Source organism: Coccomyxa subellipsoidea (assembly GCF_000258705.1).
Source record: "Coccomyxa subellipsoidea C-169, whole genome shotgun sequence".
Taxonomy (NCBI): Eukaryota; Viridiplantae; Chlorophyta; class Trebouxiophyceae; family Coccomyxaceae; genus Coccomyxa; species Coccomyxa subellipsoidea.
Genome location: NW_005178042.1, coordinates 2,861,221 through 2,886,213, shown reverse-complemented (window position 1 = coordinate 2,886,213; position 24,993 = coordinate 2,861,221). Strand labels below are relative to the sequence as shown.

The 24,993-nt window shown below is 52.4% G+C and overlaps 6 protein-coding genes across 6 annotated transcripts; 4 read left to right on the top strand and 2 right to left on the bottom strand.

Annotated features, from left to right (window-relative positions):
* Positions 1 to 1,972: 1,972 nt before the first annotated feature.
* Positions 1,973 to 3,207, top strand: COCSUDRAFT_6198 (UPF0016-domain-containing protein; the record flags this gene model as incomplete). The annotated part of the gene is made up of 4 exons (XM_005652098.1): positions 1,973 to 2,092; positions 2,255 to 2,457; positions 2,686 to 2,759; positions 3,047 to 3,207. Coding segments are annotated over 4 exons (558 nt in total), but the record flags the coding sequence as incomplete, so codon positions are not given.
* Positions 3,208 to 4,005: 798 nt separating this feature from the next.
* On the top strand, positions 4,006 to 5,171 carry COCSUDRAFT_39230 (hypothetical protein; the record flags this gene model as incomplete). Its single annotated transcript, XM_005652097.1, has 2 exons — positions 4,006 to 4,113; positions 4,647 to 5,171. 2 exons carry the CDS (start codon positions 4,006 to 4,008, stop codon positions 5,169 to 5,171), a joined length of 633 nt encoding a protein of 210 aa, XP_005652154.1.
* Positions 5,172 to 5,771: 600 nt separating this feature from the next.
* On the top strand, positions 5,772 to 7,048 carry COCSUDRAFT_55605 (hypothetical protein; the record flags this gene model as incomplete). Its single annotated transcript, XM_005652096.1, has 3 exons — positions 5,772 to 5,846; positions 6,474 to 6,700; positions 7,036 to 7,048. 3 exons carry the CDS (start codon positions 5,772 to 5,774, stop codon positions 7,046 to 7,048), a joined length of 315 nt encoding a protein of 104 aa, XP_005652153.1.
* A 3,004-nt stretch (positions 7,049 to 10,052) lies between these two features.
* COCSUDRAFT_11140 (ubiquinone biosynthesis protein) lies at positions 10,053 to 13,752 on the bottom strand (the record flags this gene model as incomplete). Its single annotated transcript, XM_005652095.1, has 8 exons — positions 10,053 to 10,378; positions 10,662 to 10,781; positions 11,092 to 11,251; positions 11,616 to 11,804; positions 12,165 to 12,323; positions 12,656 to 12,808; positions 13,071 to 13,191; positions 13,592 to 13,752. Coding segments are annotated over 8 exons (1,389 nt in total), but the record flags the coding sequence as incomplete, so codon positions are not given.
* Positions 13,753 to 17,213: 3,461 nt separating this feature from the next.
* COCSUDRAFT_11051 (DUF850-domain-containing protein) lies at positions 17,214 to 19,302 on the top strand (the record flags this gene model as incomplete). Its single annotated transcript, XM_005652094.1, has 6 exons — positions 17,214 to 17,321; positions 17,411 to 17,560; positions 17,718 to 17,816; positions 17,926 to 18,051; positions 18,167 to 18,403; positions 19,210 to 19,302. The coding sequence occupies 6 exons, from the start codon at positions 17,214 to 17,216 to the stop codon at positions 19,300 to 19,302; spliced, it is 813 nt and encodes a 270-aa protein (XP_005652151.1).
* A 422-nt stretch (positions 19,303 to 19,724) lies between these two features.
* COCSUDRAFT_55602 (MATE efflux family protein) lies at positions 19,725 to 23,309 on the bottom strand (the record flags this gene model as incomplete). The annotated part of the gene is made up of 7 exons (XM_005652093.1): positions 19,725 to 20,129; positions 20,368 to 20,623; positions 21,070 to 21,269; positions 21,823 to 22,069; positions 22,440 to 22,648; positions 22,857 to 23,063; positions 23,190 to 23,309. The coding sequence occupies 7 exons, from the start codon at positions 23,307 to 23,309 to the stop codon at positions 19,725 to 19,727; spliced, it is 1,644 nt and encodes a 547-aa protein (XP_005652150.1).
* Positions 23,310 to 24,993: the final 1,684 nt, after the last annotated feature.

The following is a 24,993-nucleotide window of genomic DNA, read 5'->3' as shown; positions in this document are numbered from 1 at the left end:
GTTGCTGCCTCTCTGCAGCTGGTAGCCTGCTGGGTGATCAGCGAGGCTGCAGCTTTGTGTCATAGGAAGTGGGGATGCGTGAGCACTGAGATGGTGAGTGAGTTGATCAGGACTGCTATGTGAGATTGCGATTTTAGGAGAAGCCTCTCGAGCCGCCTCGGGGTGCTGCCCTGGGGAGGCCATTAGCTTCCAAAAAAATTGCTGCTTTGACGATGAATTGCGACACATCATCTCAACGAATGGGATCAGTCGGATTGTACAGTGTACGACTAATATGAAGCAGATCTTCACTAGCAGCAGCCTCTCTGAGACTAGCGAAAGAACGGCAGGCTGTATTTATGCGCCTCTCTCTTCTTTAGGAATTGCAACGTATGTGTCAGGAGTGCACTGTGATCGCTTGTAGGGAGAATAGGTTATAGAGCAAGCTCGTAGGTTCAATCCAAATGCTATGCCTCTAGGGGTTGCTATAAAGCATTGCTATTGAACAGTTGCATTAGATGCCATTAGGATGGACACTGGCATGTAATCTGGATGCTGACCTGCCATCAATGTCACTGGGACACACGTGTGCAATCATGCACACAGCCCACAAATTGAGGTGGTCGCCAGATCTGGTCTTGACTGGATGACGCATGCGCATAATATGCGCATAATAAATTATTAATAGTACATTACAGTTTTTCATGGACATGCGTAGGACAATGTTTGCCGCAGCAGCTTTGAAAGTAAGACGTTGTTGATTTTTACCAGCTGAATACTTCCATTGTTGAGTGCATCATGCCATAATGGCAGCCCGGCTCCAGCTGCCAGCGGCGGGCGCTGGCCGGAAAGGCCTACATAGTATGCATAGTAACTCATGCCAATGCCAGTATGGGATCCCAAGGAGTGCTCATCATCTAGATATCCAGTCAATGCAGGTGTGTTGCTTCGACACCGCACCCAGAGCAAGAGGCACTTGGAAGTGCATGCATCCATTAGTAAGAACATATGAGTCACCGTTTGAATGGAGGAAAGACATCCCTGCAATCGAGAAGTTTGGGACGCATCGTGGTCAATCTGAGGAAGCTGTGCGACTACTGAATCAGAGCACCTTTGCGCGCATTGGTGGCCCATTCTGCAGTTTGAAGCAATACGTGACTGAGATGCCATCGGTTCAATAGTTTGCTTTGCTCGGCAGATGTGAGGCCCTGATTCTGATGCCAATACCTTCGACACGCTACATATCATCGTTGATCCAGCAAGGGATCCCTGGCTCCAAATCTGGGCAGATTCACCGCTTTTGGTGTCCACCATCGGCAGGGTGATGGAAAAGACGTTTATATGCAGAGCAGCAGTGTCACTTGCATTCTGCAGTATGTTGAGATGCGTGCTTGGAAGGAACCTACCAAGTGACGGCAGTTCTAAGGCAGGCGTTGTGGAAGAGGTGAGCAGAAGGTGGCCAAAGAGGCTCCCTGGTGTGGTGAAATGTCTCAATAAATTGGGCATCAGGCCTTAGATATGCCTGTCACACATTGCCAGGCACTACGAGTGACCAGATTCTTTGTGTGCAGGGCTGGTTGAGCTGGTTGTGGCAGGTAAAGCGCGCCTTCTTGCCTTTGTGTCAGAGGTAGCAACGGCCATGGTGTAGGGTCTACAAGCGAGACTGAGATGATGTGATACTCATCTTGTTCCCCTAGTCATCTCTGCGCGCACTTCAGCATCTAGTCGTTGTGCTCTGCAGAGCGTGTCACAGTCCGATGGGCAGGATGCAGAGGGCGGCCTCTTCCCAGCTCTGGCCAAGAGCTTCTTCATGGTGCATCTCCTACTCGACTACGAGAATGATTTATCTAGTCTTTGAGTCAGCATGTGTCAAATTTTTTAGATCTCCTTCTTGTCTTATTGGGTGCTCTCCATGCCACCGTTCATTATCTTGGGTCATCCTTCGATTCGTGAAAACATTGGGATGCGCCTGACTGCTGACTCATGCGCACATGCACAGATCCTTGTGACGGAATTGGGAGATGAGACGTTCATCATTGCAGCCATCATGGCCATGAGGCACCCCCGCCTCACAGTTTTTGCAGGGGCCATGGCAGCACTGGGCGTGATGACGGTGCGCTCAGTCACCTCTGACTATACCACCATGCCCTGCCAAATCTGCGGTCACCGCTGCCACACTCACTGCAGCCCCCTATCGCTTGGCCGGAAATGCATATCTGTCATATTGGCGGTACATGCTCTGTTTTTGCCTGAGCTGGTTACTGCTACAATGCAGGTGATTTCGACTGCCCTGGGCTACGTGCTGCCGAACCTTATTTCGCGCAAGGCCACGCAACATGCAGCGTCTGTGCTGTACACCTTTTTTGGGCTGCGGCTGCTCTACATAGCCTGGCACTCCAAGCCCCAGGAATCCAACCAGGCATGCCCCACCAGAGCTCTACAAGACAGCAACTTCCTGAGATATAGCAAGGATCGGATGTTTTCCAATTTAGCCTGCTATTCCAGGCTGTCATAGAGTTTTGGCGCACGATGCATCCACATTGCCGGTGCTGATGTGGCTCCACAGTTGCCCAAATGAATGGACAAGAAATATTACCAGAGCGCTCTGCTCAGAATGAACAGACAAAATAGATTACCAGATAGCTCTGTGCAGGAGGAGGTTGAGGAGGTGGAGCATAAGGTGGCAGAAGCCGAGCACTCGCGCAGCTACGCTCGCCAGTTTCTCACAAAGTTCTGCACGCCCGTGTTCCTGGAAGCTTTCGTGCTCACCTTCCTGGCAGGTCCGCACTCCACCCATACATCTCTCTCTCTCAATCATTTTTATTACAAATCTGGCTGCTCATCTGCTTTGGGTGCATCATCCAAGTGGCCCCGCTCGTGGCAATGTGGAAGGAACCCAAGTGCGCATATCCATGTCGTTCTTTTCTGCATGCCCATGACCTGACGACCTCCGGCATTCAACATGCTTACCACTTCGCGTGCTAATACAGAAGGCTTGATTTGTTTGGAATTAGCGTTTGGTGGCGCCATTGAACAAAGCTGACAGCTGGATAACTGCCTGGTGCAGAGTGGGGAGATCGGTCACAGATAGCCACGGTCTCGTTGGCGGCGGTGTACAACCCTGTAGGGGTGACCATTGGAGCGGTTGTGGGTCACATGCTGTGCACGGGCACAGCAGTGGTTGGAGGCCAGCTGCTGGCCATGAGGATCAGCCAGCGCACTGTAGCTGTTGCAGGGGGGCTGCTCTTCCTGGCCTTTGCCCTCCACAGCGTTGTCACCAATAATGCCTGATGCAAGAATGGTCCCTCACTGCATGGTAGCCATGTGTTCTGCAACTCTCATTGACATGCTGTGTTGTCTGCTCGAGACTGGTTGGATTTGTGCTCCTTTGACAGCATGTATCTCTGCGAGTTCTCACGATATTTCATGCACAGCGCTAACCTTGCTTGAAGGGTATTTTTGGAAGGTACACTCTGTCCAGGAGCATGATCACGCTCTATGAGCTCAGACTATCATAGGGGTAAATGTTATCATGAAATCTCATAATATTTGGATGCTTTGTGAGAAGATCACTATCAATTACAGAATCTAAAGAATAATTGAAGGCCATTTTGTAGTGATCTTGATCTGTCAGCAAGCATGTTTTGTGTTGCCACGTGTCACCCATGAAATTGTGACCTGCCTGGCCCACAAAATCCTGCTGTGAGTGCTTCCAGATCCAGAGATGTGGACTCGAGACTGAACTCTGAGCCTATCGCAATTGCAAAAAATAAATTCCCTATAAATCGGCATTGAAGCTTGAGACTGATTTGGTGGAGAATGGCACGAGAGTGCTCATCCCAGGCCTCAGCCACATTCTCCAGGTCAGAAATGGAGAGTGTGTTACTGTTTGGGCCCAGGATGAGCCGCAGCTCCGTGGTGAGGAACTGGCGTGCCTCTGGCGAGAAACAAGCTTGCACAATCTGCAGCATCACATGCATTTGCGTTCTCAGGCATCTCAGAGTGCTAACGCCTTTGATGCATCTGATGACCATGACGATGCCATGTCTTCTGTCAGTGTGCGCCAGAACAGGGGCCGTGGCGGTGGCCAGGGTGGCCGCCGTGGCCGCGGCCGCGGTAGTGGTGGCAGAGGAGGTGGCTTCCGTGAGAGCTACCCACAGGGTGGCCAGGGCACGGGCCCTGGCCCCTCTGCCAATAACCTTTCTTTGAGTGGGAATGCAGGGAAGGAGCATGTACAGCTTCCTGCTTCCACAGCGACAGTCAATGCCAGCAACCTGCGGCAGCGACCGCGCATGCCAGAGGCCGAAGTGCGGTCCTCAGAGCAGTCCTCCACTGAGCGCTTCCGCTCCCGCTTTGGTATGACAAACCTGCGCACAGGCAGAGACGCCCTATCCTCTGCAAATGTGTGCATGCCACTGAGATCTTTTGTCGACATGGTCAGTGACCCTGCCTGCCGCAGTGCATGCCAGCCCTTGCATGACTACCTGACTGCAGCTGGCGAGGCAGTGGTGTCAGCTGACACACAGGCATCCTCCACTGCTGTGCACAATGTCACTGTGGATGAGATTCTGCCCTCATACTGTGATGTTGCGCGCCCCATTGAGAATCCTGCACCACTGCAGTGTGCTGGTGCCATCATTGGCGCTGCTGTCACCCCCGCTGTGCAGGCTGTGAATGCCATCAGTCCTGTGATTGAGCTATACACTGTCAGCATGCCTTTCGTGCATGGCAAGTTCAATGCAGGGCGCAAGGGGAGCATGACGCGCGACATGTACGTGGACACAGGTGCTAGCATCAGCTGCATTTCCCAGTCCGCGTACAACCGCGACCATGACCTGCTCAAGGGTGCAGGCGCTAAGCTGGTGAAGCTGCAGGAACCCATGCGTCTGGACATGTTCAACAAGAGTGGCTCTGTGGTGACAGAGATCGTCATGGGTGCTGAGTTCCAGATTGGTGATGCTTTGTACTCCAGCCACCTGTTTGTTGTCCCTGATGTCGGGTACGACTACCTGCTTGGCAGTGACTTCATGGCGCGCTATGCTGTGAAGCCACTGTATTACAGGAACCAGCTGGAGCTCGGATGCGCGAAGTCGGCAAGCAACAAGCGCCTGCCGTCCTACCAGCGCGTCAGGATGTTCTTCACGGGCCGCACAGTGCGGTTGGCTGTGAAGGGCCCTTCATCTCTCGGCTGAGCGGCAACGCTGCTGCTCACATATCACGGCAGCAGCGCTGTCCACCGGTGAGAACAACAATCTAAGAATTGTTACATGTCTTTGCATGCTGAGTGCATTTGGAGTGAGCAACCTGATCAGAGGGTCAGTAATGTATTACAAGATTTTCTAACCCATCAGCCATGTGCAAGCCGCATTCCCTCTGTGCACAAAGCAATTGATCGTCATGATGCCTTGTCAGTGAATGCCTTCTGTCGCATGCCTGACTGGGAAAATGTGCATTTTGCTGGAAATGCTGAAGTTCCTGACTGTCAGGGCACTCAAACTCCCAATCTTCTTTCCTTGGCTGTCTCATCCATGTCTGATGCAGGACTGACAGCTCAGCAGACAGCTGATCTGCAGGATTTGCTCAATGAGTATTCTGATATTTTCAGTGATGATAGTGCCAATTTGGGATTTGTCTCCCAGAGCACGGGTATCTGTCATTCCATAGACACAGGTCTTGCTGAGCCCATAACGCAGGCACCCTATCAGCTCAGCAGATATGAGCAGGAGTTTTTGCGTGGACAGCTGGACTCCTTACTGGAGCAAGGGTGCATACGCCCTTCCACCAGCGCGTGGATGAGCCCTGTTGTGCTCGTCAAAAAGAAGGATCAGTCGCTTCGCCTCTGCATAGACTTCAGAGCCCTGAACAAGGTGACTTTGAGGGATCCTTATCCTCTGCCCTTGATAAATACTTGCATAGACAAGATGGCTGGCAGTAAATATTTCACTTCACTCGATGTTGTCTCTGCCTTTTGGCAAGTCCCTGTAGCAGAAGCAGATGTGCACAAGACAGGGTTCTGCACCCCTTATGGTAATTTTGAGTGGGTGCGAATGCCCTTTGGTCTTGTGAATGCATCCAGCACATTTCAGCGCCTTATGGATCATGTGCTGGCTGGGTGCAACTGCTGCTATCCTTACATTGATGATGTCTTTGTATACTCTGCCACATGGACAGAGCACTTGAGCCACCTGCGTGAGGTCTTCCAGCGCATGCGCATGGCAGGTCTGAAACTCAAGTTGCCTAAGTGTGTCTTTGCTGCTCCTTCTGTCAAATGCCTTGGATACATTGTGTCTGAGCAAGGAGTTGCACCTGATCCTGACAAGATTGCCTGTATTGTGAGTATGCCACGGCCCACCAACAGCAAAGAAGTTAAGTCTGTTGTGGGCATGTCTGCGTACTATTGTCGGTTCATTGACAATTTTGCGGCGATTGTGAGGCCTTTGCATGCTCTCACAAAGAAACGTGTATTTTTCCTGTGGACTCAAGAGTGTGAACAGGCATTGAAGGCCCTCAAGCACGCCCTCACCTCTCCGGCGGTTTTGCGCCTGCCAGACTGGAGCACAGTGAAGGATGAGCGCGGCTCTACTCAGCTGCGGTGGCCATTCCACCTGACAACGGACTGGTCCACCAGCGCCATGAGCGCTGTCCTCAGCCAGCCGGATGGGGATGGCAGTGACCGTCCCATTGCCTACGCCAGCAGGGTTCTCACACCCGCTAAGGCCAAGTATGCCCCAACTGAAGGTGAATGCTGTGCTTTGACCTGGGGTGTTGGAAAGTTCAGACGTTATCTCCATGGCTATCACTTTGTCTGCATTACTGATCATCAAGCCCTAGTTTGGCTCAACACAGCTCGCTTTCACAATGCGAAGCTAGAGCGCTGGGCTTTGAAGCTACAGGAATTTAGCTTCACTGTTGTGCACAAGAAAGGTTCAGAAAATGTTGTTGCAGATTGCCTGTCACGCTTGTTCAGCCATGCCTCTGTTGCATCTGTCTGGCCTTCTCAAGCTCAGTCTCAAAGTGAGCTAGACAATGTGCCCTGTGCTATATGTCATGATGCAGAAGGCTGGGATAACATGGTGATTTGTGATGGCTGTGAGCGCTGCATGCATTTGCGCTGCCTGGTGCCTCCTCAAACAGTGGCACCTTCCGGCTCATTTTTATGTCCTGCCTGTGATGTCCATTTTGAGGCATCGGTGCAAGAGCTTGTGGGTGATGGCACGCCCTTGCAGTATAATTCTCCCCTTGATCCGCATCTCAATGATGCACTACTTGCTTATTTGTGGGGGGGGAGAGAGGATGCAGATTTGCCCATTGATGCCACTGAGCGGCGGAGCCTGCTTGAGAAAGCTGTGAACACGCGGCTGCACCAGCGCTTCCAAGACTGGCTTGTGGTTTACAAGAAGGTGAGAAACCACGGTTACAGGTGGCTCAATTGCCCCCCAATACAGTATCGCTGGGATGTTATTCGCCTGTTTCATGAAGTGCTTGGACATGCCGGTGTTGAGCAGACCTTGACAGTTTTGCATCAGCACTTTCACTGGAATGGCATCAAACATGATATAAAGTTGTATGTCAAGTGCTGTGACAGCTGCCAAAGAAGCAAGCTTGTGCATCTTGATCTGCCTGACCTGCAGCAACCTGCCATTTATGGACCCTTACAGCATGTGCATGTTGACTTGGCTGGCCCGTTTAAGACTCCAAGTTTTGATGAGCTGGGTGTCAGGGCCAAGAGGAAAGCTGATCTGAAAGCATGGGTCGTACTGATGGTTGATTACTTCACCAAGGTGGCAGAGTTTGCTGTTGTGTATTCTAAGGAGCCTGCCCACATTGCTAACGCTTTCTATAGCAACTGGGTGTGCCGATATGGTGTGCCAGCTAATGTGACTACAGATAATGGGCTGGAGTTTGCTACGGACTTCTCCCACATGTTGGCGCGTCTGGGGATTAATCACATCACCACTGCTGTCCGGCACCCATCGGCCAATGGCGCCGTTGAAAGGCTGGTGAAGTCCTTCAAACAGATTTTGACTAAGCATGTGAACAATCACACAATGTCCTGGTTGAAGTCTCTGCCTTATGTGCGAATGTCTTATATGAACAGAGTGCATTCTGCCATTGGTGTGTCCCCTCATGAAATGCTTATGGGATTCCGCCCTGGCCTGCCCTTGCCTGTTGGAAATATTACTAAGATTGCTGCATTTGACTGTGCTGAGCCTGACAGTGTTGATGCCGCTACTTACATTGCTGATCTGCAAGTTCTTCTGAATGATCTTGACAAGCATGCCCTGCTTGAGATTGAGAGTCAATTTCGGCGTAACGCTCTAGACTGGCATCTGAGGCATGCACAGAAAATAGGTAAACGTCAGCAGCTCCAACCTGGAGATTTGGTGCTGGAGCTTGACACAACTCCTGGACCACTGAGAGCCAAGGCGCGTGGACCATACATCGTCAAAGCTGTCAAGCCCAACGGCACTGTTGTGGTGACCTCTGGTGAGACAGACTTCAAGGACAGGCTTGACTTCGAGAGACACATAAGTCTGCTGTCAAAATACTATGATAAAAGTAATGTCCTGCTGAGCAGTTGAGGCTTTGGCGGTAAATATTATGCTTGCTACATGATGTAGTGATCTTGATCTGTCAGCAAGCATGTTTTGTGTTGCCACGTGTCACCCATGAAATTGTGACCTGCCTGGCCCACAAAATCCTGCTGTGAGTGCTTCCAGATCCAGAGATAGTGGACTTCAAAATTTCAGGGAAGTACCGTATAGCAGAGCATTATTTACCGTCACTGCCTTTCACATGTGCTACAGACCTGCATTTATGTGACAGCTGCTTTTGCTAATCTTTACTTCATGTGCACTGACCGTGTGTCTCGCAGGACTGGATCCTTGCAAGTACACGTATGACAATGCTTTGTACAGTCATTGAGCACATGGAGCACGAATGAGAGTCTGCAATGAGATGTTGATCAGCCGCAGAAGACTGGATTCTGCTAGTGTGAATTGAAACAGCCACGTGATGCTTTCTGCCCAGCCACACCAGCATGCTGGCTTTCTAGGTGAGCTGATGCGACCAGAATGGTGAGAGTCACAGTGGTCAAGTCTTGTCCTCTGTCCCTAATGGTGTGGGATCAGTAACGCTGGCCCCTGAGTAAGGCATGGCTGGCGTTCGCTGATCAGCATCATGGTCTTGTCCGGTAGTGTTTGGTATGGCTAGGGTATATTAGGGGTGTGGGACTGGTAACGGTGGCTCCTGAGTAAGGCTTGGCTGCCGTTCGCCCGTCAGCACCATGTCAACTAGAAGACCCTTAGGAGGTGTGGGATTGGTAACGGTGGCCCCTGAGTAAGGCTTGGCTGCCGTTCGCCCGTCAGCACCGGTGCTCCTTAGGACTCTAGTACGAGTACTCGTGGTTGTCCTAGCAGATCCATAGGCATAGGCAGAGCAAGCTTAGGGGTCAGCATGCTGGCTTGCATTACTATTCGCCTAAGATGCCAAGTATGAGAGAGAGATCAATTGAAATGAGCTTAAAATCAGGGATTTCAGTGGCTGGTGCAGACTTACTATATGAATGATGCCTCAGTGAAGAGTGTATCTATGGCTGTGCTCCATTACTACACCTCAATGTTGAGTGTGATGGAATGTGCTCAATGTAAATATTATGCTTGCTACAATTTGAATTTATCTGAACTAGCGCGGTGAATATCTATATCACCTCTGTGGCTATGGCTAGCTACACGCATGGCTACTTGCAGTGAGCTACATCCGTTAAGGACCTTCCAATTGAATACTGAACGCAACAAGCTCTTAAGACAACAAAAGGCATGCATTGCATGCTGAGTATATAATCAGCGGTACTCTAGGCTCGTCATGAGTTCAGGGACACAGAATGGCATACATCGCCTATAGGTGATGGTATAGGCAGCTGCAAGTTCGAGAAAAGACCAACAAGGCAGTAGGTGCAAATATGCCAGGCACGTCTCCTGAGCAGCATTTAGCTAGACCAGGACCATCCACGAGCGAAAAGCAAACATGAGGACCTGTCACTAGTGCGGAGAGATGCTATAGGCCCTTCTAAATCAGGCGGCCTGCTGCTGCGGCACGGGGGGGGCCTCAGTGCCGAACACATGCTTGTTGTAGGACTCGTAGAAGAGCTGGCGGCAGGGAACGCGCGCGCGCAGCTTGATGCAGGCCAAGTAGGCGCCGCTCAGCTTCCGGTGCAGCGAGTATGCCTCCTCCGGCGGAGCCGTCAGCCGGTGGCGCAGCATCACCGCGCCCAAATCAGACACCCGCCGCGTCAGCGCGCCGTGCTGCGCAAAGTCATACTTGCCCTCTGTCGCAAAGGGCGTGCCCACTACATACCCCGCCTCTGCATGCGCGTCCAGCATCACAGCAGACTCGTCGCCTGCATGCATGCAGAAAAATGGCCGGCTTGGTGACGAAGCCCAGAGGCAGGCTGCTGGATACCGGTATTTGGGCAAGGTGAGAAATGCTGGAGGACATGCTGGAAGGGGGGTGCTAGAGCAGAGGGCAAGAGTGGCATGGGCAGTAGACCATTCATCTTTGCAATCTGCAATGTCTGGCTACATGGAGGCAGGCATGCAAGCTAGGCAAGTGATAAGGGATGTGAGGCGCTAGAGTAAACGGGGCAGAGTAGGGTGTGAGGAGAATGGAGCGTGTGGCGTTACCGGTGAGGAAGCCCATGCGCGTGGACCGCAGGATGACCTCGGTCCTGTCCTGCTCAGCGCAGGCTTTCACCATGCGCAGATAGTCGTCTACAAACGCCTGAGGAAACTCCCGCGCGGCACCTGCACAGGCACCAACAACGTTCTCAAAAGCACGCCAGAATTTCTGTGTGCAATGCATGGCCAAGAGCTTCCATCTCGTCTGCTTGACAGGGCATTGTCTGTGACTATCTTTAATTGCAGCTTGTCTGCAGACGCACCTTGAGTGTGCCAGGATCAGCGTAAAATGATAATTGTTACATCTCGCTGGAGAGTCTACCAGGGAGATTGCTCATCAAAGCCTACCAGTCTTTGTGAAAGGTGCAGGGGAGCTCACTACTCGGACTCCTCGGCGGACTCTAGCAGAGTTTGTGAGAGGTGCAGGGGAGGTCACCAAAGTCAATGAGGTGGAGTACGCCGGAGGGGGCGTCGTAGAGGAAGTTGCCCCAGTTGGGATCCGTCTGCATGAAGCGCCACTCAAACAGCTCCTTCAGCGTCAGCTGCAGCAGCAGCGTGCCCACCGCATCCCTCACCTCCTGTGACATCAGCGCCACCTGGCGCACCCCCACATGCATATGTCACACCAATTTTCATCTGTGCATCACTTAGTCACGTATACGTTTACGGCGAAAGACCTGTCTACGAGAAATTCATGCTGTTCTGCCCGCATTTGAGAAGTATACAAAAGAGGGATGCAGGCTGGTGCGTGTAGGGGCTGGCAAGGGCGGCTGTGAGTTAAGGAGAGAGCTTAAAGTGACTTCTGCTGCAAGCAAGGAAACACCACCACGGGTACAAAGTGCGGTTGGGCTCACCAGGCTGCTTTTATTTTCACACCGATTCAAATGGATGTGCCCCGGAGGGTTTCCATATTGATTTAAATTGAGATAACAAAAAGATGGCCCAGCAGAGAAAATGCACCTTGTCAATGTGGGCGCCAGGCACAAGCTCGGTGGTGAGCAGGCGGGGCGTGCAAAGCTCGGCGATGACTTGCGGTACGTTGACGTGGATGTGGAAGCCCTCATCCGCCGCCACCAGCTGCCTGAACTGCTCCTGGCAGCGCGCTTCATACGAGTAGTCACACTCCAGCGCCAGCTCCCGCTTGGCCACCTGCGCTTGCAAGAACGACCACTTCACAGCCTTGGCTGCTAGCTCTTATTGTGATTGCATGCTTTGGTGCAATGACCTGCTTCTTTGCGGCCATCACAGCCTGGTGCTGAGTCACACCAAGTGGTTTGATTGACCAGTCCATGCATCCAAGCATCCTGTGGGGGCACACGATCTATTTGCCTCTGGGCTGTCTCAGCATTGTGCAGGTGTGTGCATTGGAAGAGCCTGTGGCCTTGCATGCTGGCCGGCGCACAATTGCCTGCATGCAGATGAGCCCACATGATGCCTCCCTAGGCACAGGAGAGCCGAGAGATACAGTCAACATGTTGCCGATTGCGGTTGGGGCAGGCAGCGGCGGACCTTGGCGGCGGCCTCGACGTAGAGACCCTTGGGGAGCACGTTGGCGTACGAGATGAGGCGCAGGAGGTTGTCCACGTCGCTCTCGATGCTGCGCGCGACCCCTGGGTACTGGATCTTCATCGCCACCTGGCGCCCGTCATGCAGCGTCCCCCGGTGCACCTGAAGACAACCTTCCAGACATCAGAGATTTTGCATGACTTCACCATTCAGGTATTGACTGAAAACGGGATTTGCAGCTTTGCCCGAAAAGCAGATTTCCTATCTACTGTATAATGCTAGGTCAGCCTACTGCCTCTCTCCAGCGCAGCTCTTCCTGGTATCGTGTTCACTGGTTTTCACATCAACAAGTTGTATGCACAAAACCATAGGCGCCAAAAAGGCAATCAAGCACGCTTTTGAACCAAACGTATGCAATAGCCAGTGTCCAGCCTGCAAGAATAGAAATCCAGCAAGGTGTAAGATCCTCTGCCAGGCACAGGCTGGGCTCTGACCTGGCCGATGGAGGCGGCAGCGAGGGGCTCAAAGTCAAAGTCGGCCAGCTTAGCGCGCCACTCTGGGCCCAGCTCGGCCACTATCACCTTCTCCAGCTGCTTCCGGGGCATGACGTCCGCACCTGCCCGCACCCTCTCCAACGCCGCCGACAGCTGCGCGCATGCAGCTTCACTCGTCAATGCTTGACACCGTATTGTACGTAAGGCCTGCCCGCCTCATGTTATCCTCTACCGAGAGAACGAGCACCAAAGAGCTTCCTGCAAGGATTTGCTCTGCCTGCACCTCTGCATGGCAGTAAATGCGCTAGAGGCAGTAAAGTGCACGTGTCAGTCCTGAATGGCGGTATGCAATATGACATGCACAAGCACATGGCAGCAGAATTTTACAACTGCAGCGTTTGGTTCAGATTTGCACCGCGGGCGGCAGCACGTTCTCGTCCTGGATGGACAGCATCTGGCCCAGCTTGAGCGCCGCGCCTCGCATGCGGCACAGCGCGTCCGCCAGCCGCTCCGCATTCGCCTCCGTCAAATACCTGCTCCCCATTTAAACTCTCTCCCCAATAATAAAGACAATCACCTGAGTCATGTCATTGCAGAGACGGACTCTGCGACAGGCATGTGCTTGTGTCCTGCTGCCCTGTGTAAAGAGACATCTCTTGCCTTCCTGGTCCACCATGGCCAGTCACATCCTTTACATTTATAGGTGTATGTTTGCAGAGACCTTGTTGGGCATGAACAATCCTGAAGCTGTTCAACTGCAAGCCCCGTGATGGCGCTAAGAATCCCATTGCACTTGAAGCACTCAGATGTCTGCAGTGCTCCTTTCCCCGACCCAGGCTTGTATTTTGCACATCCCGGCTGCAACCCAGAGGTCATCTGGTGAGTACCCGCCAGAGAAATAAATAAATTTAACGATAAGGGGTGCAAAATCGGCACCTGTTGCTGGGTCTGTCGGCGGTCTCAGGGGGGCTGCCGCGGAAGTACTGAGAGACGGAGTCGGAGACAGTGCCGTAGACGAGGCTGGCGCCCAGCTGCGCGAATCCCATGGCACGGCCGATGGGGCTGCTAGGCACGCGCCGCTCGCGCAGCTTTCGCCGCACCTCCGCCTTCTGCTTCGCCACCGAGTCCTCCTGCGCCGCAGCAGGTGCATGTTCAAGCTCTCCATGCACTTGGACCTCTGTGGGGATGGCACAAGCTTCTTTGTTGCAGCTGTTTCTCGATGCCACCCTTTATTCTCAAGTCCTTTTGAGACAGAAAATACCTGCTACCAGGCGTGTGTGGCGTACCAGATGAATAAGTCATGAGAGGGCTACTCGTGCACAATGGTCCCAGACAGTTGAGCAGAACCAGACAGCACTGCAGCGTCTATGGTGTTGCCATTGGGGATGCCAGGGGGGGAGCAGCCCACCTTTCTGGCGCCCAGCATCTGCCCCTGCGCCCTGATGGCGCCCAGCTGCTCCTCTGCGCGGACTGTGCTCGCTTCTGCGTCCGCCGATGAGAGGATGCGCTCCTGCGCTCCTGGGTTTTCCGCCAGAAGTGAGGCACTGCCGCCCTCAAAAAGCCGGCCAGTGGTAGACTCCAAATTCATCTGAGCTAGCGTCTGCAAATTTAATCGAGACACAGCAGATGAGCTTGACCATGGAATTCTTTTGCGATACAGTGAACTTCGCATGCAGGCGTGCAGGTGTGCATGTCTTTGCCTCGAGAATGTTGCGTTACCTCTATTGGAGGTGCCAGGCTTTCTGGGGAGCTGCTAATCGGGCTGTCTACTGCTGCAGGCACAGCAGTAGCAGGTGGTGCTGAGAGATTTAGTGATCTATCTGGTACAAGAGCAGTTTCGGGTAGCAGGCTGGTTTCTGAGGGAGGCTCCACCACTGCTCTGCCTCCCTTGCTGGCAAACACCAGAGCCCTGTGTGGAGTGCCCGAGGACGGCACTGCAGAGGCAGCTGCCGAGACAGTCTCCTGGGTGCTCTGCACTGCGGCATCAGCTGTGCTGGCAACCGCCTCACTGCCTTGCTGCATCCAGCTGTCCACCTGCGGTGCATGGACGCCACACCAAGACATTTTTTGCTGCTACCAATGCTTTTTTAAAGTGGCACCGGTACCATTTCATGTCTTAAAACTAGACAGCCTCACTATTTGAGGCTCACGAGAGGAGCAAGCATGCACCTGCTGCAAGCGCTCCTGCAGAGGCCCTGTGCCACGGACAGTATCATTAAATAACCGCTCCCCGTCCTTGAGGACACCTGTATGAAGCGATCAAGGCCATTGACTAAAGAATTTGCAGAGCTTCAAGAGAGCATGTTTTTAATATTCAGTGGCAGACTACACGGGGTCAATGCGGCATCCAGTTGCCTTGTGCACACCTTGCAATTGCCCCTGCAGCTGCTCTGCCATGGCCTGCGCAGTCTGCCTGCTCTCCTGCAGGCCGCGCGCTACAGCATCTGGGGGATTGCCGCCCCTCTGTGCAGCTTCTTGCAGGGACTCTGCGAGCTGTGCACTCTGCTTGCTGGCCTGCTCCAACGCATTTTGCAAAGACTTACTGTGGTCTGTCTTCCCGGCCTGCTTCCATAGTTTGCTGCATAGTGCACCAGAGGAGGGTCAGCTTTGCAATATACCAATCAAGGTTGCCAGGGACGCAATTCACTATATCAAAACTTCTGCATCAAGGATGTACTTATACACAACATTCTGCAGATCTTCGTCCAGAAATCATGTGACAGACAGCATTGTCGACATGCCATCACATCTGCAGAACCGTCAGATAAATAAGCGATCTCACAAGAAATCCCGTCAAGAGAAAATTTCAGTTATCGATGTGATGACTGGATCGACACACCTGTCCGCAGCAGCCCTTGCTGCTACCAGAGCAACGCCTCGAAGTATTCTCGATGCGTCCTGAAAGTGCTTTGGTGTCAAGAACGACATCTTTGGCCAATACTATGCAAGCACTATGACAACATGTTGAGCAAGTATTGAATTGAGCGGATCGATATTGGAATGTCTGTGTCCAGCGTGGTGCATCGTCATTGAGGTGTGGAGCAGGGGCCTGAATAGGACTGCAAGGAGGCCAGGACTGCTTCCAAAATTCATCAGAGTATTTTGTCTTCATCATCTGTGAGACTTATCGAGGCTGTGTGCTTATCAACTGCAGCGCTCATGGGCGCGAAAAGGAAAAGTGTCTTGGAGAAAGCAGGTCCGCAGGTTGGTGAACCTGCTGAGCCTCGCAAAGAGGCAGACCAGGAGGCTGCACAGGATGAGGATGAACCAGATGACTTTTCAGTACTTGCACAGAAGCTGGAGGAGGGCATTTTGGAGATCCTGCAAGGCCGGAGACCTGGATCTACTTGCTGACCAAGGTGAGCGACGCTGGTGAGCACAAGTATCTGTGGTGGACACAGGGGACCGCAAGACCTGCAAAAATCTTTCCCTCTTGACCTGAATCTGCCATTGCTGTCATGCTGAACATGCTGGATCTGCTCATCTATTTGCTATCCAAGGCTGCTGTTGGGGCACACCCAATTAGCATGAACCACTGTGGCAAGGAAGACAGCTGATGATCCTTGTGTGGGCAGCGAGGTGCCGCGCAGAGTGAGGCCGTCAGATTGGCGGCCGCTGATGCAGCCCACTAGGGATGCCGCTGCGCGGCTGGTAGCCAGGGGTCTGCTGGAAATAACTCAGAAAGGGCAGGTCGTGGAGCCTTCCACTGCAAAAGGCCCCATACGGCTGCGCTTGCGGTCGACCCAAGCAGAAAAGGAGGCAGAGGACGCTTATTCAAGTTAATGTGGAGTTCGGAGATGCAGAAAGAAATCTGAATTGGCACACTCCCAAGATGTTTGGGGTTGAATCATCAGCAGCACAGGCATGACGGTGGTGTATAAAGCTATTATTGGCACAACACTACCTGATCAGTATGCTGTATTGAGTCTATCACAACATCAGGAACAAGAGACGATTGAACTGAACGGATGTTTACTAGTTGGGTTCTACTAGTAAACATAAAAGTGTAGAGCTAAGCCTATGAACTCAAAGCGCGACCTCTTTGTAGAGTTAAGACAGTTCATGGAGAACTTTCCCACGTGAAAGCATTCAATGTGTTGATCGTGCTAAAGCTTGAAAGCGTCATCGTGAAATCTCAGGATTGGGCGTGCAACTGCCTCACGCCATCTTGGTGGAGTGTAATATTTATGACAGCTATCATATGACATCTGCTGCTTAGTCTACCACGCTTGAGCCTCAAAGTCAGGCAATATTCGTCCCACATCTTCCCAATTGATCACGTGCGATTAATTCAGTGTCACGTGCGTCGCCAAGACAAGTGCATTGCCTCTGTTGATTTTAGACTTCACACCACTACCCCTACTTTCGTGCAAATTGTTCTTATAAAGCGTCTCCTCTGCGCATGCCCTTTCAATTGGTAAAGGAGTCTACCATCTCGGATTAACCTCTTAAAGCAATTCTCGCAACATTGCAACTGCCAGAGGTTCCCAAGCGATCCTCCTTCAAGGTCTATGTGTCAATAGTAATTTGTGAAGCGGATCCCTAAGACGTCAGCATCATGGGTGCACAAGATATCCTACTCGATCGGGATGTGCGAGATTGGGTGCTAGTGCCTCTTACTATCTCCATATTCCTGATGATGCTCATCAGGCAATATGCGACCCAGGTAGCTCCCGAATAAAACCATACAAATGATCATACCCTGCAATTATTTGCTCCCAGCTGTCAGGTCAAACACTTGTGCTGCTTATGCAGGCTCTGATGGGGGGCTCCTCTCAACAAAAGGTGGATCTGAAGGAGGTCAAAGAGAAGCAGGCGTTGGCGCGATCCCAGCTTCTCCGGCAGGGATATGCCTTCCTGCCAGAAGGCGCTTTCAAGCAGCGAGTAAAGTACTTTGCGGCCAAGGTCTGAATTCTCAAGCCTCTGTTCAGCGGCTCCACCTTCCACGCCTCCTGAATGAACTCTTGGTGCTCAGTATCTGCTTTATCCTGTGCCATTTCACCTCTGTGCGGTTCCTCTGTATATGCCAGGAAGGCTCACAGTCCTGTGCGGCGATTTGCAGGAAACTGGAGTATTCAGCCAGAAGTCAGAGCAGAAGTCAGCCCAGGAGCAGATGATGACCAATCCAGACATGATGTCGGGCATGATGAAGCAGAACTTGGTTGGCATCATACCTCAGGCAAGTGCCCGGTCCACGCCACTGACCTATCCGTCTACCACTGATTCTTGCTTACTACAGTGTTGTCCACTATGTTGTGCAATTGTGCAAGTTACATGACTTGTTTTGGTGTGCTGCACAGATTGCCATGGGCACATTTGTCAGCTACTTCTTCTCTGGCTTCATCCTGGGGAAGATCCCCTTCCCTCTGAGCCCATCCTTCCGGCTCATGCTGCAGGTGAAAACTCCACACACCCCACCCCTTACAAACCTAGGGTCAAATTTACTCGCCAAAGTAAGCATTTTACTATGCTGTCACTATTATCTGACCTGGTGTCCGGGTGTGCATGCAGCGAGGGGTGGATCTGCCCTCCCTGGACGTGACTTACTTCACGTCGCTGTCGTACTACATCCTGCTGCTGTTTGGACTGCGCGGAGTGTTCATGCTGTTCTTTCGCGAGAACACCATCGACGAGACGCAGATGTACCGTCAGCAGATGGGCATGGGCGGCGGCGCCAACCCCATGGCGGCCATGACCGGCGGCGACCCCACCAAGGCCCTCGAGACGGAGCGCGCCGCCCTCGATATGGTGCGCTGCTCTCCCCTGCATCTTGGCAGAACCTGCAGCCCCAGTATGTCAATTGATTGCCCCCTACATAGTGCGTAGCTGCCCTGCACTGTGCAGCAACTGCAGCTTTAGTATCTGTGTCATTAGCTCAGAGTTTTTGCCCTGGACACTGTGCAGCACTTGCAGCCTCACATTGTGAGTCATTAATTCAGAGATAAGCAGCCTTTGACGTTGTGCGTTTCTCTCCCTGCATCTTGGAAGCAATCCCAGTAATTCTGACAGAAGGCACGAATTAAGTACCCCGGAGCCCAGCTGTGACTAGGTGCGGGGGGGTGCGAAGGCCCCCCGCCACCCACATCATACCCCTCAAACCCTGGCAAGGTTGCAGAATGATTTGTTACAGCAATGCAAGACGGCCAGCTGCTTTGCTTTCCGAAGCCAGGACAATAGTCCCAGCTGGGTTCATGAGCCATGCTGTGTTCTTGCTGTGTTGCGCAAAAGACTCAGATTAAGAGGTGTACTGGGATGCTCTGCTCTCTGAGGCAGAGACAAGTCCAAATCGGTCCACGAGCCGTGCTGTGCAGGCATTTGAGTACGCAATTTGTGGTGGCTTTGGTCAATAGACTGACAAATACAGTAACAAACTTACACTAACAAAAGGAAATGGAAAGAAGTAAGCTGTTGCATGCCCAGAGACCCCATCCTGGCTTGCTGTGGCATCGGTGCTAGGTTGGCGCTGGGATGGCTATGATGTCGAGGGCGATGCCTAGAGGGGGACAAATTGGCAGGGCAGATTTGTGAGATATGAAATGAGTTGATGGGTGCAGGTGGAGCACAAGTGGAGGCTGGAGACTGCGGAGGAGAGCGCTGCAATTGTCCTAAAAGAGCGCTTGAAAAAGCTTCCTGCTCGTCTGAAATAGCTTACATGGCCATGGCCTCGTCTATTCATCTATTAATCGGTCGTATGATTGCCAACACCTGAATGTCTTGAACAATAGGAAATGCAAGTAATAAAAATTGTCAAGTGTCTTCCGCAGTATTCATTTGGTGAGCAAAGTTTGGCTTCTGAAATTGGAATGCATACAAGCAATTCTGGGCTTCCAGGGGTTTCTTATATCCAACTCATACCAAAATACTGGCGTTGCCACACACATTGCAATGCTTGCAGGCCTCCCTTACTGCATCAATTGTCACTGCAGGTAACCATGCATTCCAGAAGGCTTTGCTGAGGGCGCCTAGCAATATGTTGTACAAGTCTAAATCCAGCATTGAAAATTGACTTCCCATATGGACTTGGCACAGTGTTGTGGGAATGAAAATGAGTGAAACCAAAAAAAATAACTCATGACTGGCCCTGCTCTGATGAGGACTCCCGCCATTCCCCGGGACTCGACTGCAGCACACGTGCTGCAGCGACATTCACGCAGCCAACTTGCATGTTATCCAGCGACCCATTTGTCAGCAGCCTCTCAGCGGCAGACATCGACTCTGACAGCCGCCTGATCAACACCTCAGCCTCCTCCCTGCCTGCCAGCTCAGCCGCCTTGTTGGACTCCTTCTTCCAGTCCAATCGCAGCACCAGCAAGCCATACAATATGCTTTGCACAAAGGGACCCATGCCCATCCCCGCAAATAGTCCTGTCACATCCCACTGACAGTAGAATCCCAAGAACGCCGCTAAGGGCAGCGCAAAAATATAAAACGCCACCACGTTTATCAACGCCCCCCTCTGCTGCTTCCCACTCCCCTGTTACTCACCAACACTTCCTCAATGACACGTTCATCCCCGCACAATGCTCGCAGTTCCAAACACAGGAAAGCCTCATACTAATCCTTGGTGCAAAAAATGGGCATCATGATTACTGCGCAAGTTAGACAGACACAGGTCCATTTGCCCTACAGACAAAGCGGCATGAATGTGCCGCCTCTTCACAACAGGGAACAGGGTAACAAAGTCAAAAAGAGGGAAGACAAAAATGGCATACCTGCACGACGCCGCCCAATGTGGTCTGCAGCCCATCAAACAGCTCCACAACAGCCACAATGAGCAGCAGGCGGGAGAGGGAGCGCCACAGCACGGGGTCGCTGCCGTCCAGATACAGCAGCAGCACCAACCGCTGCAGGTGCGGCTCCGCTAAAATCACCGCAATCACGGCCCACAGCAGCGGCGTCACAGTCACTCCCGCCGCCGCCGCCGTGCGCGCTGCCCTCGGCCGGCCCGCGCCCAGCTCGTTTCCTACCCTGCACAGCAGCACAGTCAAGGGGAAATAAATTCAAGCATTTTGCTGCAGCGTTTGGCAGCTTGGCAGAATGCATATCCCTCCAGTTTGCAGTGTCCTGCTTTGAATGCTGTCCTCCAGCAATTGGGATGGGAGGCAGCCTCTCCCCTGATGTCACTGCCAGTGGCCTTGCTCATTGGTCTCTGCGTTGCAGTGCCAACTGCGAGAATGGGGATGCTCAAATGTATGCTACATATCTTTGAGAAGCAACGGCTGCTCCTACAAAGTCATCAACTGGCACCATTGCCAGGCTGAAAAGACAAGCAATTCTCAGTATCCCATCTGTCACTCTCTCTGCAGTACCTAATTGGGCCTTTTGCTCCCGAGGCAGTTGATTGCCTTGTTGGGATCTCGGCGAGCACGAATGATCAGCTTGTAAGGGGAGCGCACAAGGCAGGCAGCAAGCACCTGGTGCTGACGGCAATGCTCTGCGCTAAGAACACCATGTATGTGATGCCGTAGGCGTTGAAGGTAATGGATGCTGACGCAACAGAGCGGTCTGGGTCGGGCATAAGCCCTGCCAGGAGCACGATCATGCCAAACGCCCAGGACTCCGCCACCTTCATGAAGCACGAGCTGTACGCCAACCGCGCAAACTCCCCCCAACGCTGCACCCCACACCCTTCGTTATTGGCTGACAGCGGAGGACAGGCAGTCTACAGGCTGTCAATCAATGCGCTTACAAGATTTAGAGAGGCCAGACTTTCCATGGCAGAATGCGAGCGACCAACACAATCCTGAAAGATTCAGAAATTGTAGATCACACTCAAGCACAGCTTGTCACAGGCCTTTCATGCGCATGATGACAAAATCCCCCAACCGCTGCGCCCCACACACATGCAAGCTTGTTCTCAATACAAGGGACAAAGAAGACGTTGGCTGTATTGCAGCGGGCAGCCTGCGGTATGCTCACATCGCTTTCCACGCTAAGTGGTCCTCCCAGATCAGGCCCCTTTTGGAGAGCACATCATATCCGTGAAAGGGTCAGAAATGAAGAGCAGAATTTCTCGCAACAAATTTTAGCCCCTCCCACACAAAGAACAGGATCAAGTTGGCTGAGGCGGGCTGAAACCAGCCGCACACTCATGCTCAGCAGAACGTCCCCGCCTTGCCATGTGTCATGCAGTGTGGGTGACTAATTGATGAAGTGGGTGACTGCACCTTGAAGGCATCCCAGGTGGGCTGGCCCCATACGCGGTCCTGCATGCCGGCCACGATGATGTAACCCGCAGTCAGCAGCGTGTTATTCAACGAGGCCAGGCAGATGGCGTACGCCGCTCCAAGGAAACCAAAGCCCAGGGTGTGGATGAAGAAGATGTTGGCAAACACATGCACGCCCGCCACCACCATGGATATGGCCATCTGTGGCGCTGCTATGCGCTGCGCTATGAGCACCCTGTTCAGCGGCCTGCAGAGCACATCGCAAATGTCCTTATCAACGAGGCTTACTGTCGCCGATATATTGTTCAGCTGCGCTGACTGGCCGCAGGACAACCTCCTGCACCTTTTAGCAAGGTGTACTTCTGCAAGCTCCAAGCAGAGAGCATGCAGGCAATCTGTAGGACATCCGTTCTCCCAGGTATTGCACCGTGAGCTGCCATGGTATTCCGGCAGAGTATGCGCAAAATGGGCAGCGCAAAGCAGCGCTGGAGGAAGTTATCTGCAGGTTTTTGCTAGTGTGGTGTTGGTAACATGCCCCAGTGGCAGCAGCCATGAGCCAAGGGGCCGAGTGAAACATTATCTGCTGCTGCAAGCCTGGTCTGGGATTAGCAAGCCACCTGCTGAGGGCTTCCAGGTAGAGGCTGGGCAGCAGGCGGAGTGCATAGGCAGAGGCCAGTCTGCACAGCTCTGCGTCCTCGCCTGCCAGCTTCAGCAACTCTGGGACCGCCAGCTGCACGAACGTGATGGGGATGCAGTGTGCGAGCATGAACAGCACGCAGCGCTGAAATATCACCCCGATGGCATCGTACGCGCCGGACCCATACGCCTGCATGCATGCACATGCTTGACTCATCAATGGCTGATTGGATCCTTGTTCAGTAGCGTAGAGACACTTACTCCATCTGGGGTAAGGCACCTTTTGGGGACACCTGTTTGGGACAGTACAGGATGCATAAGCAGGAGGAAGATGGCACTGCTGTGGGCTAGGAAGCACTTGCATAGCTGAGGTGGCAAGATGGGCTGCTGCTGTGCACCTGAGAGGCTCGAGTGTCTAGCGCGCCGCACAAGCTCTGGACAAGGAGCTTGCCAAACATCCAGTAGGTGGCACTCGCGAGTGAGGCAGCCGCCACGGCTTGCGTGCCCAGGTGGGAGTTGAAGGTCAGGGATATGGTGGTGATTGAGTAGTTGACTATCAGGTTGACGCCCAATGGTAGCGCCAGCTTGCTCTGCTTGAGTATTTCCTGCAAACAGTAAAAGGAGTGTTCCTACTGTGAATGAACCTTCCTGTTCCATATTTTCAGCTAACTTCTGTTGAAGATGTTAGAAATGGAAAGGGTGTGTGAACGTGAATCGAGGCAGCTCTCCACCTGCCAGATGTCTGGGAAGCTGGGCCAGGACGTCTCATCATAGTGCTCATCTTCCAGCAGAGGGACTCCAAGCTCTGCGTCCTGCTCGGTCCCCCTTTGAAAAGGAGAGCTCGAAGACATCCCATGCGACTCGGATTTTTCAGATGCCGCAGGCATTGGAGAGTCTGCTCTCAAAACCTCAGATCAGCGTCTTACACCTCTCCCAGTGCTCACTCCACGAGTTCGTGTGTATGTGATATTTTCATCATCACTTTCGCAACGTTTAATGCGATGCAAATAATATGATATATATACACATGTCTTGCGGCCGTATTACGTCGTATACCAGCCGCGAATCGAAGTGGAATTTGGAAATACGCGGAAGCTAGAGGAAGCTAGCAGATGTCTTGAGAAATCATAAATGAAGATCCATTGATATCGTGCATCTTTCATGTTTGAGACCCAGAGGCTTTATCCTGTGGATATTGCTGGAAATTGAGAATTGCATGGAAAGGTCTCATGCCATGAGGACTCTGGTTGAAATCAGCAGCTGCATGCATGCTCACTGCGCAGTGAGCATGCCTGGCATTGCCAATCGATTGTGAGATGTGGCACTGCTATATGGCACTGCCAATCGACTGTGAGATACTGTCCTTGCCAAAGGTCCATGTAAGGCGTGTGCAGTTTCTGCATGTGCAGCGCATGCCGACTTGGCGCAACTGAAAAGTAAAACTAGTGAATGGTTGCCACAGCTGTCTCAATATTGGCGAGTAGAGTACATTGTAGAGTACATTGAGTAATGGCGCATGAATAACCTGTGACACTGTCAACTGGCAGCTGTCACGATACCGGTGTATACATGTCAGTCTGACTCTCGTTGAGGTCTAGATCAGTGGTCTGTGCAGAGCACTCTCAGATAATATGGGAACTGCACTCTGCCCAAGACCTCAACTCCAATCAGATGCGCATCATACCAGTCGGAGCAAGCAAAGCTACTGCCTGATGTTGCACAGCACATGCAACACATGAGCCTAACAATGCTCTTGGATGCTGACTACCAAAAGTAGTCTCTGGTGATGATAATGAATTCTTTGCCACGCATGGCTTCCATCAATAAGAATCTACAATATGAGCTCTGCAATACTAGACAGCCTCACTCCAAATGCTCCACCCCACTAGGCTTCAAGCTCTTAAGCAATAGCATTGGCATCACAACTCTCTAGGTCGAGACTGCCAATTGCTTGAAGTAGCTTTCTTTCTTCTGTGACCCTGTTGCAAGGCAACTCTTTGAGCCCCTTGCCTTGAAACCGGGCTGCCCCAAAATATAAATATGGGATTAATGGCTGATTCGATGCCCCACTGACGGCATCTGTCCACCTAGAAAAGTCTGATCAGTGCAAGAAATGTTGTGTCTACCTGTTGCAGAAGCCAGGTCACAAAAATGCAGAATGCAAAGGCTGCAGCAAGGCTTACTCCTTGGCTATGGCTACCCGTCCAACACATTCTTGAGTGTCACTGCTGCGCCTCTCTCCCAGTCCAAGCCATGCAGCTAGCCGGCTGCTCTCCCTCTCTCCCACTTCAAGCCAAGCAGCGTGCCGCCAGCTCAACAGCGCAAGCTACCCAGTGCAGCATCAGCCAAGCGGGCAGTAGCTCAAGGGGTGCGTCTGCTGTTCAAACAGCTCGATTTTTCACTGTGCCAAATCAGTGCACCAGGTCCATGATCTACCATCATGCACGGTGCAGCATCGGCCGAGTGGGCAGTAAATGAAGGGGTGCGGCTGCTCAAATGGAGAAGCACCCCGGTGCAGCATCAGCCAAGCGAACA